Raw genomic sequence first — 20,350 nt, forward strand, 5'->3', positions numbered from 1 at the left:
GCCTTTGATCTCTCCAGAATTAGCAGTGGTCACGCCTACAATAGACAGGTCCCACAAGAAGGCATGCACAGTTATAGAACAGCTACCGTCTATCCTGGGCAGGAGAATCAGGAGTCTCTGGTTTGAAGCTGAAGAGTCGCAGAATCCCAAACCCACAGGCCACTGTCTGGAGGCTCCCATCTCGTTTCTTGCCTTCAGCAACAACTTCCACAACCGCAATAAGGTTTGGGTTATTTAAAGACATGTGGAAATACACAGGCTGAAACAGAGGAATGAAATGTCAGCATCCAGATCAACCAGCTAAGGCTCATATAGCATACTCAGAAAAGGAAATTTTTTTTTTATCCTGGGACTCCATTCTAGGAGCATAGGGCCACAACCAGTAGGCAATGGGTGGCTCAGGGTCACCCAGCTGGGAAGTATCTGAACCCGGATTTGAACCTAGGACCTTTCGTCTCTAGGCCTGGCTCTCAATCCACTGAGCTAGCCCAGCTGCCCCTACTTTAGGTTGCAGTTTCTTTAGCAGATGTAGTTTTTACAGGGTGGGGTTGCTAGCCCCACACCCAACCCTCCTCCTTTTTCATCCAGGCTAGGGACCGTCCTTAGCCCAGGAGTGGTAAGGGTGGGCAATAGGGTCAAGTGACTTGCCCAAGGTCACACAGCTGGAAGTGTCCGAGGCCGGACTTGAACCTAGGACCTCCAGTCTCTAGGCCTGGCTCTCAATCCACTGAGCCACCTGGGTGGCTACTATTCATACTGCACTTAAAGATCAACACAATGCTTTACAATTATTATCTCATTTGATCCTCATAACAACCTGGAAAGTAGTGCTATTATTATACTCATTTTGCAAATGAGAAAACTGAGGCCCAGGGAAATCATGTGACTTACTCATATTCACTCAGTCAGGAAATACATAACAAGATGTGAACTCAGTCCTTCCTTCCTTCCTAGGTCTAGAGTTCTTTGCACTACACCACCAGTTGCCATGAAGAACTGGACAGATTTCAATTTCATCCCAGAAGTCAATGCCAGAAGTCATGAACTCCTACTACTGTAGATCCCTTTAAGTAACCCTTTCCCAGTTGGAAAAAGAAGAATAAAGATAACTAGTTCAAGATGTCAAGTTTCTTTTTATGGAATCTTTTGTTAGAATCCAGGCATGTACAACAGGCTTCCCATCAGGCAATGCATCTCTCTCTACCAGTGCCTTAAGCTTTCATTTGAAAAAATCCTACTGGAATATCCTACAGCCTAACAAACACATTTCAAGGGAGTAATCACAAGTGGAAATCTGTGATATATACTCTTTTTACATTAATAGAATATAATGGAAAGAGTCTAGAACAGTGGTTCCCAAACTTTTTTGGCCTATTGCCCTCTTTCCAGAAAAAATATTACTTAGTCTCCTGGAAATTAATTTTTTTTAAATTTTAATAGCAATTAATTGGAAAGATAAATGCACCTGTGGCCATCACTGCCCACCTGCATCGCTGTAGCACCCACCAGGGGGCAGCGGCGCCCACTTTGGGAATCACTGGTTTAGAAAGATAACCAATGCCATTGACTTACTACCAGCAAGGATCATATTGAAATCAACATCTCCTTTCCCTCCCCACCAAAAAAAAAAATTAACCCAGAAAGATAACTTATTCAATTACAAAGAAATTTATTGAAATATTTTAATGTGCCCAACATTATGTGGCTTAAATTATAAAAATTCAATTATGAAATTCCAATATCATCATTAATTTTATAAAACATTATAAAATTGTTTGTGCATGAATGTGAAAGCATTAAATAATATTAATATGAGACAGTGTGGTACAGTGAAGAGAATATAGAGCTAAAGCTCAAGAGAAGTAACTTCTTTTTTTTATCCCTTATATTCTGTCCTAATAACTCTACATCAGAAGGGCAAGGGTTAGGCAAACAGGGTTAAGTGACTTGCCTAGGATCACACAGCAAGGAAGTGTCTAAGGACAAGTTTGAATCCAGGTCTTCCCAACTCCAGGCCTAGGGATCTAGTCTCTGTGCCACCCAGCTACCTTGAGAACTAACTTCTAATCCAAGCTCTGCCACTGGCCAGTTCTATGATTGCTAATAAGTTATGCTGGGCTTCAGTTTCCTTATCTCCAAAATGAGAGTGATCAGTCTAGAAAACCCCTCTCTAAGATCCCTTCCAGCTCTATGATTCTATCCTTCTGGACTAATTCTGTTTAAACTAAGGAGGTCTTTTCATATACAAAATATCTTTCTGAGCAGAGGGAGTAAACTAATATCTTTTTGTGCCTAAAACATCTTGAACTTTATGTTCATAAAATGAGATTTTTCTGGTGAATGCAAGTTACTTTAGCATTCATGTAGGTGGTCATTTTGAGATCACTGAATATTTGTCTCAAACCATAAGATAAGGAGGTACCGCTGCCATGCTGCATTCCCTCCCCTCATCTGTCTGACAACAGTAGGAACGTCTGTATTTGAACAGACAGCACAAGGCAGCTTGAGATGTGCCCACATTTCTGTTTCTGTGCCTCTCGATGTGTACCTTCCCATTTGGGAATGAAAGTATCTTCATTCTGTGATGGCTTTTCTATTTTGCCAAATTAAATTTACTTCTTTTTATTTAAAACTAATAAATGTCACAGACACAGAAGATGGAAACTTGGTTTGGCTGATTAGGTTTGCTAATCAGCAGGGAAATAAGAGTCCATGTGAGCATCAGATGGAAGGTGGAGCTGCTGTGGCAACAGAACCCAAATGTTTCCTTGAGTACAAAGTCAATGCTGGAGGACAATGAGGCAGTCGATGCAGCCCTCCCAGCCTTGGGCCACAATGGCCCCCAAGAGAAGGCGATCTCACTAAGACAAAGATCCTGCAGGGACAGAGGCTAGTCCTCCTACCATTTGATTTAAACTTGGAATAATCCTTCTATTAACGAGTCATTACCATGGTGTCACTAAGAAAACGTTTACTGTAATCACAGACTGTCAGCAAGGAATAACAGAGAGACACATTAAAACATCAGCCACGAGATATAAATCGTTATTCTATTATCTTTTATTGCAAAATGATGAAATAATGACCACTTACTGCTGACAGGTGGTTGGACTAAGAGAGAATTATGTTTCTGTTTCCAAAGGCTCAGGAAACGTTAAGGAGGCCCACTCTAAAGGTAAGTTAGTCATCATCGCACCTTTTATATTTATACCTCTGCATATCAGTTTTACAAACACCATACGCTTTCCCTCCTGCAGTAAAACAAACATTCTAAATTTCACATATGGAACAATAATCATCCCCTACCCTAGAGATCACCTTGAAATGGTTCTGTCTGAATGCTGGGGTCCAGCAATTTTCAGCAACTCCAGATTTATGGTTTTATGTCTCTCCCTTTCATTGATGATGGAAAATAATTATTTTGCAACCAAAAAAAAACCAACAAAAAACAAATCTCCTCAGTCATTTACCTAAAATGACTTACCATTAGATTTAGCATTTAAAGATATATTCTGAAAAGTTAGTCTACTGATGACAAATATTAGAAAAAGGTTATGGAATCACCATAAGGTAATTAAGAGAGTAGAGGAAAAAAACAAAAAAAACTTTTCTTTAAGGGACCCAATAAATTCAATTGACTTATAAGATTATAAGAAAAGAAGATGTTGGTTAACTCTTAAAAATTGTTACGATCAACAGGGTAGCTAGAAGAAGTATACTTAGAGGAAACAGGGACAAACTGTATAGGATGAAATGTCAAGATACATGTGTGTATATATATATATATACATATATATATATTACAGCTGGTTTTATATATATATATATATATAAAACCAGTGGTAAAAAAAAGAAGATGATATTAAGAGAAATGGGAAAACAGACAAAATGGAGTAAATTTATATTTCATAAAGAAGCATGTGGGGTGAACAGAAGACCAATATAATGGAAGGGTAAAGAGGTTGGAGAAAGGAAATACTTAATTCTTAAGTGCAATGAAATTAACTTAAAGAGGGAAGAACAATCAGATCCATTGGGGCAGAGAATCATTCACACCCTATAGAAAAGTAGAAGAGTAACAAGCAGACTGGTGGGGAGGGAAGCAATACTAGAGATGGAGAGGCGGGGGGACCCTCTTAGCTTGAAAAGACCCTAAAGAATAATAAGAGGGGAATAAAAAGGAAGGGGAGAGAAAGGGAAGTAAAATAAGGGAGGGGATTAGGAGAACTGATTAAAAACAAAACACTAGTATAGAAGGAAATAGTGAAAGAAGAAAGGGCAGGACAAGGAGAGGGAATCAAAATGTCTGGGAACACACAGCTGATAATTATATCTCTGAATGTGAATGGGATGAACTCGCCCATAAAACAGAAGCAAATAGCAGAGAGGATTAGAAACCAAAATCCTACCATATGTTGTCTACAAGAAATATACATAAGACAGGTAGACATACATAGAGAAAAAAAAAAAAGAATGGAGCAAAATTTATTGGGCTTCAACTGAGAAAAAGAAGGCAGGAGTTGCAATCATGATTTCTGACAAAGCCAAAGTAAAAATAGATCTGATTAAAAGAGATAGGGAAGGTAATTACATCCTGATAAAAGGCAGTATAAATAATGAAGAAATTGCAGTACTCAACATGTATGCACCAAATGGTAGAGCATCTAAATTTCTAAAGGAGAAACTGGCAGAGCTCAAGGAGGAATTAGATAATAAAACTATACTAGTAGGATATCTGAACCTTCCCCTATCAGATCTAGATAAAACAAACCAAAAAATAAATAAGAAAGAGATGAGAGGTAAATGAAATCTTAGGAAAATTAGAGTTAATAGATATATTGATAAAAATAAATAGGGACCAAAAGGAATTCACCTTCTTTTCAGCAGAATAGAACATTCACAAAGACTGACCATGTACTAGGGCATAGAAACGTGGCAAACAAATGCAAAAAAGCAGAAATAATAAATGCAACCTTATCAGATCACAATGCAATAAAAATGGTTATTAGCAAGGATACATGAAGAGGCAAACCAAAAACTAATTGGAAATTAAATAATATGATTCTCCAAAATAAGTTAGTTAAAGAACAAATCATAGAAACAATTAATAATTTCATTGAAGACAATGACAACAATAAAACTTCTTACCAAAACCTATGGGATTCAGCCAAAGCAGTACTAAGGGGGAAATTTATATCATTGAATGCATACATTAACAAATTAGGGAGGAAAGAGGTCAACAAATTGGGCGTGCAACTTAAAAAACTAGAAACTGAAAAAATTAAAAATCCCCAGATGAAAATTAAATTAGAAATACTAAAAATCAAAGGAGAAATTAACAAAATTGAAAGTAAAAGAACTATTGAATTAATAAATAAGACTAGAAGCTGGTACTTTGAAAAAACAGATAAAATAGACAAAGTACTGGTAAATCTAGTAAAAAAAAAGGAATGAAGAAAACTAAATTAATAATATCAAAGATGAAAAGGGAAACCTCACCTCTAATGAAGAAGAAATTAAGGCAATCATTAAAAACTATTTTGCCTAATTATATGGCAATAAATATATGGCAATAAATAAATATAAATAAATAAATAAATCTAGGTGATATGGATGAATATTTACAAAAATATAAACTTCCTAGATTAACAGCAGAAGAAATAAAATACTTAAATAATCCATATCAGAAAAATAAATTGAACAAGCCACCAAAGAACTCCCTAAGAAAAAATTGCCAGGGCCTCATGGATCAACAAGTGAATTCTATCAAACATTCAAAGAACAGATAATCCCAATACTATACAAATTATTTGACATAATAAACAAAGAAGGAGTTCTACCAAATTCCTTTTATGACACTAATATGGTACTGATCCCAAAGGCAGGCAGACCAAAAATAGAAAGAAAACAAGAGACCAATCTCCCTAATGAACATAGATGCAAAAATCTTAATTACAATACTAGCAAAAAGACTCCAGCAAGTAATCATGAGGGTTATCCATGATGATCAGGTGGGATTTATACCAGGAATATAAGGACGATTCAACATTAGGAAAACCAACCACATAATTGACCATATCAAAAAGCTAACAAACAAAAATCACATGATTATCTCAATAGATGCTGGAAAAGCCTTTGACAAAATACAACACCCATTCCTATTGAAAACACTAGAAGGTACAGGAATAGAAGGACCTTTCCTAAAAATAATAAACAGTATATATCTAAAACTATCAACAAGCATCATACGCAATGAGGACAAATTAGAAGCCGTCTCAATAAGACCTGAATTGAAACCAGGATGCCCATTATCACCTCTATTATTTAACATTGTACTAGAAACACTAGCAATTACAATTAGAAAAGAAAAGGAAATTGAAGATATTAAAATAGGCAATGAGGAGACCAAGCTATCATTCTTTGCAGATGATATGATGGTCTATTTAAAAAATCCTAGAGAATCAACTAAAAAGCTAGTGGAAATAATCAACAACTTCAGCAAAGTTGCAGAATACAAAATAAATGCACATAAATCATCAGTATTTCTATATATTTCCAACACATCTCAGCAACAAGAGTTGGAAAGAGAAATACCATTTAAAATCACCCTAGACAATATAAAATACTTGGGAATCTATCTACCAAAACAAACACAGGAATTATGTGAACACAACTACAAAACACTTTCCAAACAATTAAAACTAGATCTAAACAATTGGAAAAACATTGAGTGCTCATGGATAGGACGAACTAACATAACAGAAATGACCATTCTATCCAAATTAATTTACTTATTTAGTGTCATACCTATCAAACTACCAAGAAACTTCTTTACAGAATTAAAAAAAAACTATAACAAAGTTCATTTGGAAGAACAAAAGATAAAGAATATCAGTAGCAGCTGGGTAGCTCAGGGTATTGAAAGCCAGGCCTAGAGATGGGAGCTCCTAGGTTCAAATCTGACCTCAGACACTTCCTAGCTGTGTGACACTGGGCAAGTCACTTGACCCCCATTGCCTACCCTTACCACTCTTCTGCCTTGGAGCCAATACACAGTATTGACTCCAAGACGGAAGGTAAGGACCTTAAAAATAAATAAACAAACAAACAAATAAATAGATAGATAGATAGATAGATAGATAGATAGATAGATAGATGAATGAATGAAATTAAAGAATTAAAAAAAGATCAAGACTATCCAGGGAAATAATGAAAAAATGTGAAGGAAGGTGGCCTACCAGTACCAGATCTTAAAGTGTACTATAAAGCAGTGGTCATTAAAACAATATGGTACTGGCTAAGAGACAGAAGGGTGGATCAGTGGAATAGACTTGGGGTAAGTGAAGTCAGCAAGAAAGTCTATGATAACCTCAAAGAGCCCAACTTTGGGGGAAAAAAATCCACTATTTGAAAAAAATTGCTGGGAAAACTGGAAAACAATATGGGAGAGATTAGGTTTAGATCAACATCTCACACACTACACACCAAGATAAATTCGGAATATATAAAGAAGGAAACTATAAGTAAATTAGGTGAACACAATAGCATACTTGTCAGATCGCTAGAAAAAGAAAATTTTAAAACCTAGCAAGAGTTAGAAAAAATTACAAAATGTAAAATAAATAATTTTGATTACATTAAATTAAAAAGGGTTTGTACAAACAAAAACAATGCAACCAAAATCAGAAAGGAAACAACAAACTGGGGGGAAAATCTTTAAAACAAAAATCTCTGACAGAAGTCTAATTACTCAAATATACAAGGAGCTAAATCAATTGAATAAAAAATCAAGCCATTCCCCAATTGATAAATGGGCAAGGGTCATAAATAGGCAATTTTCAGATAAAGAAATCAAAACTATCAATAAGCACATGAAAAAGTGTTCTAAATCTTTAATAATTAGAGAAATGCAAATCAAAACAACTCTGAGGTACCACCTTATACCTAGCAGACTGGTTAAAATGACAGCAGGGGAGAGTAATAAATATTGGAGGGGAAGTGGCAAAATTGGGGCATTAATGCATTGCTGGTGGAGTTGTGAATTGATCCAACCATTCTGGATGGCAATTTGGAACTATGCCCAAAGAGTGCTAAAAGAATGCCTGCCCTTTGATCCAGCCATACCACTGTTGGGTTTGTACCCCAAAGAGATCATAGGGAAAAAGGCTTGTACAAAAATATTTATAACCGTGCTCTTTGTGGTGGCAAAAACCTGGAAAACGAGGGTATGCCCTTCAATTGGGGAATGGTTAAAAAATTGTGGTATATGCTGGTGATAGAATAATATTGTGCTCAAAGGAATGATGAACTGGAGGAATTCCATGTGGACTGGAAAGATCTCCAGGAATTGATACAGAGTGAAAGGAGCAAAACCAGGAGAACCTTATACACAGAGACTGATACACTGTGGTAAAACAGAATGTAATGGACTTCTGTACTAGCAGCAATGCAATGACCCAGGATAATTCTGAGGGATTTATGGAAAAGAATGCTACCCACATTCAGAGGAAGAACTGCAGGAGTGGAAACACAGAAGAAAAACAACTGCTTGAACACATGGGTTGATACAGACATGATTTGGGATGTAGACTCGAAACAACCACACCAATGTAACTATCAATAATATGGAAATAAGTCTTGACCAATGACACATGTTAAAACCAGTAGAAATGTGTTTTGGCTACAGGGGAAGGGGGAGGAGGGAAGAGTAAGAACATGAATCATGTAACCATGGAAAATTTTTCTAAAAAATAAAAATTCAAAGTCAGAAAAAAAGAAAAGAAAAAGAAAACTCCACGGACAGTATAGTCCATGGGGTCACAAAGAGTCAGATATAACTCAACAACAACCATGCATTGTTGGTGGAGCTATGAATTGATCCAACTATTCTGCAGAATAATTTGGAACTGTGCCCAAAGGGCCATACAATTGTGCTTACCGTTTGATTCAGCAATATCACTACTAGATCTGTTACCCCAAAGAGATCAAGCTAAAAGGAAAAAGATCTATATGTACAAAAATATTTATAATGTCTCTTTTTCTGGCAGCAAAAAATTGGCAATTAAAGGGAGACCCATTAACTGGAAAATGGCTGAATAAGTTATGGCAAATGATTGTGATGGAATACTATTGTACTTTAAGAAATGACAAACAGAATGGTTTCAATATAACCTGGGAAGACTTAAAATGAACTGATGCAAAGTAAAAGGAGCAGAGGGGGCAGCTGGGTAGCTCAGTGGAGTAAGAGTCAGGCCTAGAGACAGGAGGTCCTAGGTTCAAACCCGGCCTCAGCCACTTCCCAGCTGTGTGACCCTGGGCAAGTCACTTGACCCCCATTGCCCACCCTTACCAATCTTCCACCTATGAGACAATACACCGAAGTACAAGGGTTTAAAAAAAAAAAAAAAAAAAGTAAAAGGAGCAGAACCAGGAAAACAACAATATTGTACAATGACCAACTGGGAATGAACTGAGAATTTTCAGCCATACAATGACCCAAGACAAACACAAAAGGTTTATGATGAAAAATACCATCCACTTCCAGAGAAAGAACCAATGGGGTCTAAATATAGATTGTGATGTACTTTTTTTTTACTTTATTAGTCTTGAGGGGTTTGGGGACTATATTGTCTTTTGCAACATGACTAATATGGAAATGATTGCACATGTATCATCTATATCAAAGCGTTTGCCTTCTCAAGGAGGAGAGAGGGCAGTAAGGGAGAGAATTTGAAACCCAAAATTTTAAAAACAACATATTAAAAAATTTTGTTTACATGTAAAAAAGAAAAAGAATTAAATGGGTTTTTTAAATCCTCAAAGAAAAGAAAGAAAGAAAGAAAAAGGCTATGTGCACTGAGAATCAATCTGGGCCTATCCCTTGGCTGATTCTATGAGTCATGTGAAGTGTTCTCCCAAGGGAAGATAGGACCCAAGGGCCAGTGGAGCTGCTAAAAAAATTTTCTAGAAAGGTAAAGAGAGTTTTACTGACAAGGGGCTTGGGTTCCTAATTTTTTTATCAGTTTACATAAAACCTTTTTTTTTACAGCTTCTCAGGTATCTGAATATTTCTTTATTATAGAGAAAAAGGCTTTATCCTTTGGATAAACATTTATCAAACATGGAGCATATGGTATTTTGCTAAAGGATTAACAGGGAACTTGGAAGATAAGGTCCTGCAAATTTACAATTTCAAAACTAGATAATAAAACTGTTAATGGAGTGTGGGTGTTTGGGAATGAACAACCTTTAATTACTGTAACAGAAAAGTTCATCACAACATTGAATATCCAAAGGCAATTACTCTAACTTTTACTTACTAATTTTCCTTTCACTCCATTTACCTGGGAATGTCAAGGGGAATGCAATTCTTTAAGATGAAAACCAAATAGAGAAATGTGAAAAAATGTTCTAAGTCATTACTGATTAGATAAATTCAAATCAAAAGAACTCTGAGATATTATCTCACACCTATCAAATTGGCTAAAATTACAAAAGGGCAAAATGACAAATGTCGAAGGGAATGTAGAAAAATGGCAACATTAATACACTGTTGATGGAATTGTGAACTGATCCAACCATTCTGAAAAGTAATTTGGAATTATGCCCAGAAAGTTATAAAACTGTATACCCTTAGACCCAGCAATACCACTGTTGAGTTTGTTTCCTAAGGAGATCAAGGGAAAAGGAAAAGAATGGATATGTTCCACAATATTTGCAGCAGCTCTCTTTGTGGTGGCAAAGAACTGGAAATCGAGGTGATGTTCATCACCTGGGGAATGGCTCAACAATTTGTAATATATGATTGTGAAGGAATACTACTGTGACATAAGAAATGATGAGCAGGTTAATTTAAAAAAAAACTTGGAAAGACCAACATGAAATTATGAAGAAGAAAACAAGCAAAACCAAGAGATCATTATAGAGAGACATACAATTGATATTTGAAGAATAACTTGTGAACATCCACCTCCAGAAAAAGGACTGATATAAATAGAAACATGAAAGATATAATTTATATGCACATATTTTTGTCAGGTGATGCTTTCTATGCTGCAGGGAGGGGAGGAAGAGGATGAGATACCTGGGAATTTTCATGTAAGCAACAAAGTAATTTTTAAAGACCTAAACCAAGGATATGTCATCTTTTACACAAATTTCCACTTATTCACTGTTCATACTTACATGTTAACTGTATCCAACTAAAATATGATTCCAAAAGGTGAACAAAAAATGTAATTATTTATCAGGACAACTTAGCAATAGCTGTAAATAAGTGCTTGAAACCAAGGGAGCTATACAGGAAAAGTAATTAAGTAAAATCAGAAAATAAATTTCTATTCATCAATTGGAATTATCTGATTAGAATATCCAAATCAAGCTCTGGCAATTATCTCCAAGAGATACTCACTTGTGACAGCCTAGATGAGACTTCCATTCACCCAGCTTCATCACTTATCTATATTTGACAGTTCTTCTCCATGACAGGATAAACAGATTAATAACTCATCTAAACACTCTCTGTCTTAATGCTTTCATCTTCAAAACACACTGACACCATTTAGCCCTTGCGCTAAGTTTTCATTTTTCACCAAGACTGACAGAATCAAAATTGGACTTCAAAATACACACTTTCCCTGAATGGCTCAACACATCTGTTTATAGAACTTCGCTGTAGTTATCCCTGACCTCCTAAATGACATGTGTTCCTTTATTCTCAGACAGGAGACAACACAGGGCTACAAGGACAGGTAAAGGCTAAGCAGAAACTAAGGAAATTTCTTATATAGAAAATAACCTGAAAACATTCTTTTCAATGAGATAAAGTTCAACATTGCACAGACAACATCTTCCTGACCAAGTTTTCAGCTAAGATTTCCTTCAACAGAGAAGATGAAGTCTCCTGACGAAGTGCACTGAGTTGAAAGTTCAAGAATCTGTTTTCTACCCTTGGCTCTGCTGCTAATTCATTAGCTCTGACTGGAAGAACATAATATTAACCCTGGCGGAATCTTACAGGTCAATTAGCCCAAATGCCTCATTTTGCAAATGACAGGACTGAGGGTCCCAAAAAGGTGAATGACTTCCCCTAGGTCACACAAATAGGAAGGTGGCAAAGTCAGGTCCTTTGACTCCAAGCCTGGCATGCTGGTACGAGTTGTCCAACCACTCTAGATCTGTTTCCTCAGCCGTCAATTGGGTTCTGCCACCCCAAACACAAAACTGGAAGCAAAGTAGATACCAATTCATTAGAGAAGAGCAAAACAAATTGTGATATATGAATGTAAAGGAACATTACTTTGAGTAAGAAAAGGGGAATCAGATGACAACCACGAAGAATGATATAGGGAAGTGATGCAAAGTGGAATAAACAGAACCAAGAAAACAATATTCAGGATGAATACAGCAATATATATAGAAAGAACTGCAGCCACACAAAAATCAAATTTTGCAAAATTGAAAAAATAATCCTAAGCCATTAGACTGTTAATTCACTCATTAGACTTTAAGGTCTTCAAGGACAAGGACTGTCTTTTGGCTTTCTTTGTATCCCCAGAGCTTAGCATAGAGTCTGGCACATAAGAGAAAATGTTGTTTGAATGTGAAAAAACTTTTCAAAAAATAATTAGAAAAAATAAAATGTTACTATGAAAAAAGAAATAAAATAAAATAAATGTTGTTTGTCCTCCATTTTTAAGAGGACCAGTGACATCTTGAGGCAATGTCTTAACTTGTGCATGAATTGGATTTCAGTGAGGCAAAGTAGCACAAAATCATCAGCCTCACTCTCTTGCCAGACACTTAATACATGTTTACTGACTGACAATAAGGAGAGATGTGAGAAGACACTCCCATTCTACTTCTTGGCAGAAGAGGGGTATCCACAAGAGTTGCACACTACACATATCTTTGGACTTTTTTTCAATGTATTGATCAGATATGCCAATTTTTTCTTTTCCTTTTTTTTTGTCTTTAAAAAATATTGTTTGTAACATAGTAGTGCTCTCTGGGAGGGAATTGGTGAAGAGTACTAAGGGAAACTAAAACGATATAAAAATTAAATCAATAAATAAAAACTTTTTAAAAAAAAATATCAAATAAGGGGCAGGTAGTGTTTCTCAGTGGATAGAGAGCCAGGCCTGAATATGGCAGGTCACAGATTCAAATCTGGCTTCAGACACTTCCTAGCTATGTGACCCTGGGCAAGTCACTTAGCCCCAATTTCCTAGCTCTACTGCTCTTCTGCCTTGGAACCAATATTTAGTATCAATTCTAAGACAGAAGGTAAGGGTTAAAAAAAAACCACAAATATACCTAACTAGCACACAGGAAAACAAAGATTATATTATTATCAATCTATGCATGGTGAATGAACTCTGCCTCAGCAGAATTCTATTCTGATGAATCCTCAGTATCCCGAAGTCAGAAATTACTGTCCTAGATTTAGGTCTCACCAACCATGGAATCATGGGGGTTCTGGAGCAAGGCAACACCTCAGAGACCTTCAACTCTTAACTTCCCCCACCTCATTACAGAACTTGTCTGTCAGGGACCACTGCTGGAGCTATAATGTCTTTACAGGTAGATGAGCCAGGCAATGCTAAATAGCAATAGGTCTATTTATTGATGTGTTTAAGGGAAGGCCATGTGGCTCAGCTGGAGACAACTATATATCTATATCTATATCTATATCTATATCTTATAGATATAGATATAGATATAGATATAGGAACCAGCCTATGAAGCCCGCACACCAGGGCTAGAACTTGCATTTTCCAGGGAGGCCTGGAAAGGAAGGAATACAAGCTGCCAGAAAGCCTCCGATCACGGTAAAAAGAAGGACTCCTCCCAGAACATGGCACATGATTACATCAAGCCTTCTCAAAGACTTTTTGGCAAGTGCTTCAGATCACCACACTAAGCTCAGAGGTCATGGGCATCAGAACAGCTCAAATGTTTTAAAGGAAGAAGAAAATTTGAATGCAATTGGTTTCAAATTCCTGAGGTCACAAGCAGGGAGACATCAGTCAGCTAGGAAACTCAAAGTTTCAAGCCTGGGATAAGATTCTAGATACGGAGGTATCAGAAAAAAGGTAGGATGAGGGGGTACCAGGCAGGAGAAAGGAGCATAGCTAGGGAAGACATGGCCTATTGGACAAAGAAACAAATATAATTAAAACTAGGCATTCTAGGGATAGTTAGGTGGCACGGATACTTTCTGGCTGTGTGACCCTCAGCAAGTCATTTAACCCCAACTGCTTAGCTCTTCTGCCTTGGAAGAAATATTTAATATTGATTCTAAGACGAAAGGTATGAGTTTTTTTAAAAAACTCATTTTTATCCCACACTGCAACACTACTATAATGACAAAGTTCCCCAGATAAAAATATTCTATGGTAATTTAGGAAAGGATTATGAGGAGTCAGAAAATGCTCATAAATATACCATTAAGCTACAATAGTGGTTCCCAAACTTTTTTGGCCTACCGCCCCCTTTCCAGAAAAAAATATTACTTAGCCCCCTGGAAATTATTTTTTTATTTTAATAGCAATTAATAGGATAAATGCACCTGTGGCCATCACCGCCTTGCCATCACCCCTGGATCACTGCAGCACCCACCAGGGGGTGGTGGCGCCCACTTTGGGAATCACTGATCTACGACAGTCTTACTACTACACAAAGTGACTTTGTCCTATTTATAATTTGAGAGAGTAGGTTCAACCAAACCCCAATTCCTGAACACATCTCAAAGAAAAACAATCCTCCACTTCCAGAAATAGTCTTGGGTTATCAATATCATTTTTGGTGAATAATCAATGAGAAAAACTGCTACTGTACCAGAGTAAAAGTAAAAAGACAAGACCTTCATAGAAGGGTAAAGCTCAGGACATAAATGACTCCCAATATTTGGCTGAAGAGAAGTTCCAAACTCCCAAATAGGAAGGGAAGCCTCCCTTTGTGAAACAAAACCAGATTTTTATTCATTGCAATCGTATTTATCAGTTCTCCCAAAGCATTGTAAAGGCAGAACTGTGGCTCTCCTGGTAGATGGGGTTAACTGTTCAGTCTAGGTCCAGACTGAATAATCAAGTCAATGGCAAGGCCATTCACAGATTCCATCTGGATGACACTGATACCCCTTGACAGCACCCACTTCTCAGCAGGCAAATTGCACTGCTCTCATTACTCTAACAAGTAAGAGGTGTTCAAGAATTAGTTTCTCATCTCCTTGGCTACGGGAAGCAAAAACAGCCACATTAACTTCCACTGCACAGGAAGACCCCAGATGAGACAGACTATGGGGCTCTAGCAACATCTGGTGGCTGAGGGTGGACTCTGGTTAAGAGTGGCATGCTATGCTTGGAGCTGTGGGTGAAGAATGAGAATTCCTGGCCAGCTACTTTCACAAAATAAATAAAGGGGGAGGAGGAATGAGCTCTGTCACTAGGATTCAAAAGTATATTGAGTTAAAGGAATGGATTTAACCAAGAATTATTTCTTTTTCAAAAATAAAATATAGCAATTGCACCAGATTTGAGCCTCTAAGATTATTTTTAAGATCTTTTTTCTTTATATAGTAGAATGAATTATTAAGTGTCTTCAAGGAATGGAAAGGTAATACTTCTCTCCAAAAGGAGATTTTCTGGATGTAGAGAGTATTGAATCACAGAACCTGTGAGCAGAAAGAGGTTATCTAGGCCCCACGAACTGAGGTAGGGTTGAGTACAACAATTTGGGGGCACACAGGAAAACAGAGGCCTAATGGAGGAGATGATTTATTTTACAAGAAAATACAACTCATATTTAGGTTAAGACCGATTTGAAAAGGACAGAAAATCATTACACAAATTAATGAAATAATATTTTGTCTTCATAACTATATGCTATCATCCTAGTAAAATTCAGTAAGAAATAAAACATTAGAGAATTAGAGTTAAGCTGATCAATTAATATATCCCTAAGCTAGGAATCTTTTCTAATGCCAAATATGGTCTAACCCTGCTCAACAATAATAATCATCATCTTCTGCATCATCTCCCCTTTGCACTAGGCTTCAGAGTTTTCAAAGAGTTTTCCTATGCAATATTTCATCCAATCTCACAACAAACAGCATAGCACAGTGGGAATTCCTGGGCCAGTTGTGAAGCCAAAGGTCATAGGTTCAAATCTTGGCTCTGCCACTTATATCCTCTGGGACCTTAGATAATCTTGCTGGGCCTCAGCTTTCTCACCTGTAAAAGGAGGGGACTGAACTAAATCCAAGCCAAAAGAATATGCATTTAGTAAGCACCGACTATGTGTGAGGAACACAAAGACAAAACAAAAAGCTTCAACGGTCAAGTCCATGATATTCTCTTAGGAATTTCAACATGTAAACCACTGATAGCTAGTTGAAATAGTCTTTGCTTTTATTGATTCTACTAAGTATAGAAAAAGGAAAAAGATACATATCACACATGTATATTTACACACACATATGTATATACTTGTAGAATACTATAAAATATATAAATATAAGTAAAAATTATCAGGTCATAGATTTAGAACTAGAAAGAACCTTAGAGATCATCTAGTCTAATATGCACACACATGCACACACACATGTACACACACAATACACAAGCTAGGAGAGGCTAGATAATGTACTGAGAAGAGAACTGACCTAGGAATCAGGATCACCTGGGGTCATCTCACCTCTGACACAGATTGGCCATATGGTATCTGGACAAGTTACTTCACCTCTCCCAATCCAACAACTCTAAGACTACAAGTTGAAGACTAGTTATTGATATGCATTGGAAGAAGAAGCTCTCTCTTCATAGATAGGGAGATAGACAGACAGACAGACAGACAAATACAGATAGATCAATAGATGGGTAGACAGACAGGTAGATAGATAGATATTGCCGGATCTACAAACACAGACTGGTTTATAGATGAAGACACAGATAGGCAGACAGAGAAAGAGATAGACAGAGATAGATGGATAGATGAATGGACAGAGACAGCTAGGTAGACAGATATCGATGGATTCTCAGACAAAGACTGAGAGAGAGAGAAATGGATAGATAGGTAGATGGATGGACATACAGATAGGTAGACAGATAGTAATGGATCTATAGACTGATAGACACAGAAAGAAAGAGAGAGAGAAATGGACAGAGACATATAGGTAGACAGATATCAGTGGATCTATAGGCAGACTGATAGACAAATAGACAGACAGATGGATAGATGGACGGACAGACAAAAGGAGATCAATAGATAGATAGATAGATAGATAGATAGATAGATAGATAGATAGATATGGATGGATGGATGGATGGATGGATGGATAGATAGATAGATAGATAGATAGATAGATAGATAGATAGATAGAAAGAAAGATAGAAAGATAGATGGAGATATGATATATAATAGATATATAGTATATATTATATCTATAATCACATATTGATGAAAATCCCTCTTCCTATAGAAGACTGTATTATTATCTCCATGTTACAGATGAGGAAACTGGGGGTCCAAAGACTCACTAAAGGTCACGTAGTTAAGTAGTAAAGCAGATACCAGGACTCAGACCTGCCTATATATTTTATACTACATATCTAATTGTGCCCTTGTCCATTTTCTTCATTAGAAAACAAATTCTGTGATTAGCAGAATCGACAAAAGTAAAGATCTCAAGCAGATTCCAGTGGCCATAAAAAGCAGGGACACTTGCATTGCTATCTCCATATTTATGGAAGCATGGCAATTACTCAGCACAACATAATTGCATTGCTATGCCAGTCATGCCTTTAAATATCTGCTTAAATGCAAGTAGGTGGCACAATGGATAGAGTACCAGGCCTAGAGTCAGGAAGATTCACCTTCCTGAGTTCAAAACTGACCTCACACACTTACTAGCTATGTGACCCTAGATAAGTCACTTAACTCTGACTCAGTGTCCTCATCTGGAAAATGAGCTAAAGAAGGAAATAACAAACCATTACAGTATCTTTCCCAAGAAAACCCCTTTGTGCCAAGGGTCACAAAGAATTGGATGCAACTGAAATGCCTGTCACAAAAGAAATCACTGTTTTCATTGTGGGGGGAGGGCAGGGAGAGGAGGAGGCAGGAATTCTCTTCAAACTAAATTTGTATCAAGCCTGTTCTTATACTCTTCTGGCTTGAAAGATGTGGTGAATTTCTTCAAGTTGACATGGATTTTCTGTACCCTACTGCCCCCTGCTGTTCCAGAAAGAGAGAAGGTCCAGAGAGATTGTTGACTAAGAGCTTGGCCTGGGCCTGCCAGGGGTTCCATGATGTGGCTGATGGCTGGGACTGAGCCTTCACGACTCCCCAGACTCTCTGCAGTGTGGCCTGCTCCCAGGCTGACCAAGAGGAGACCTCCCACCTCCCCCAGCTCAGGCTTCAAAACAAAAACTACCAGGTTTTGAACCAAGAAGCCCAACAATACATAGCAAAGAGCTCTACAGAGACGGCAGCCGCTTCTGAGATACCCTAAAAGTTTTGCTGGCTTGTGGCACAAATCTCCTTAACCCCACTGACAGTGAACGTTGTTTGAACTATCCTTTAAGAAGGAAAACAGTAATTCCACAGTCTTAAGTGCTTTCTATCATGGGACATTAAATTCCGTAGAGACTTGGCATGGGTGGGGAGGGGAGGGAACAATATTAAGAGAATATATCCACATACGTACGGGGGAGAGCTATCTTTTGAAAGGATTTCACCAAGGCAATAGCTTGGCGTCACTTCAAGTTTTCAGCAATAGGTTGTAATGAGCAACTAGTGACTAAGTGATATTGTTGTTCGATTGGTTTTCAGTCATGTTTTATTCTTCGTGACCCCATTTGGGGTTTTCTTGGCAGAGGTACTGGAATGGTTTGCCATTTCCTTTTCCAATTCATTTTACAGATAAGGAAACTGAGGCAAACCAGTTGTTTCTGACTCTTCATGACCCCATTTGGGGTTTTCTTAGCAAAGATACTGGAGAAGTTTGCCATTTCCTTCTCCATCTCATTTGACAGATAAGGAAACTGAGGCAAACAGGGTGAAGTGACTTGCCCAGGGTTGCACAGCTAGAAAGTGTCTGATTTAAACTCAGAGAGGTGAGTCTTCCTCACTCCAGGCCCAGCACTCTAGCCAGTGTGGCACCAAGGAGCTAGCATAGTCAGGTAGAAATGGCATTGGATTTGAATTCAGAGAGAAAATCTGGGTTCATATTTCACCTTTGCCACTTGGGACCAGTGTGACCTTGAACAAATCACTGTCTTCACTAGAACGTAGTTTCATTATATATGAATTGAGGGGATTGCATTAGGGAAGAGCTAAATTGCCTCCTAGTCATAAATCTATGTACCTATAATCCTATAAATTTGCCTTAAAAAATCTTGTTTTGTTTTGGGAGCTTCATCCTTTAGCATACTGTGGAAAATTTCAAAACTGAACACTGAACTGTTTGATGAGGGAGGAAGTAGATCAAAATTGTGCTTTTTCTGCTCTTTCTCTCACATATGAGAAAGAAACTTCCTGATTCTAACAACACTACAAACCACAAAGGTAGAGGAGAATGAAGCCTCTTAGCATAATAGCAATAGAAACATATAAGGAAGGGGCAGGCTGGGTAGCACAGTAGATACAGCACTAGGCCCAGAGTTGGGAGGACCTCCGTTCAAATCTAGCCTCAGACACTTCCTAGCTATGTGATCCTGTGCAAGTCACTTAACCCCACTTGCCTAGCCCTTCCCTTTCAGCCTTAGGATTGTTATTAAGACAGAAAGTAAGGGTTTAAAAGAAGGGGAAAAAAAGAAATGTGTGAGGAAGCTATTTTTGCAGAGATATATGTAGATCAATCTGTAGGGCAAAAGGGATTTGCCATACATTCAAGACACAAGTTCAGAAAGTTTATGGATAGATGTACCCATCAATTACAGGATGAAATCCTCTTTCAATGACACAGAGACCCAAAATGGCCCTTCGATGCAAGCGAGGCACTTGGCCTAGAGTGGCTAAAATAGCCTGAGTTTCGATGACCTATCTTAAGGAATAGCTTGATTTCTTTTCCCAGTCTGTTACAGTTTGAACATTAGCTCCTTTGCCAACCATACTAATAGAGAAAGACTGTTTGTCAAGTTAACCACACACTCAACACTCAGTAGAGTCAGAACTGATCAAAGCCAGAATACGTGTCATCCTTTAAGCCCAGGAGGGATGCGAAGAAATTAAGAGTACAATTATAAAGACACAATGGAAAACAATTCAGATGAGGAGGAAAAAGACACAGAGAGAGAGAGAGAGAATGAGAGAGAGAGAGCGAGAGAGAGAGAGAGAGAGAGAGAGAGAG

At 37.5% G+C, this 20,350-nt stretch overlaps 1 protein-coding gene across 1 annotated transcript in view; it reads right to left on the bottom strand.

Annotated features, from left to right (window-relative positions):
• The window catches only part of NPHP4 (nephrocystin 4), a 180,964-nt gene that overhangs the window by 147,839 nt on the left and 12,775 nt on the right, over positions 1-20,350 (bottom strand). The window contains exon 3 of the mRNA XM_044671236.1: positions 87-259. Coding sequence (XP_044527171.1) covers positions 87-259 — 173 coding nt within the window. The remainder of the gene's footprint in view (positions 1-86; positions 260-20,350) is intronic.

The sequence above is a fragment of the Gracilinanus agilis genome, chromosome 3 (assembly GCF_016433145.1).
Source record: "Gracilinanus agilis isolate LMUSP501 chromosome 3, AgileGrace, whole genome shotgun sequence".
Classification (NCBI taxonomy): domain Eukaryota; kingdom Metazoa; phylum Chordata; class Mammalia; order Didelphimorphia; family Didelphidae; genus Gracilinanus; species Gracilinanus agilis.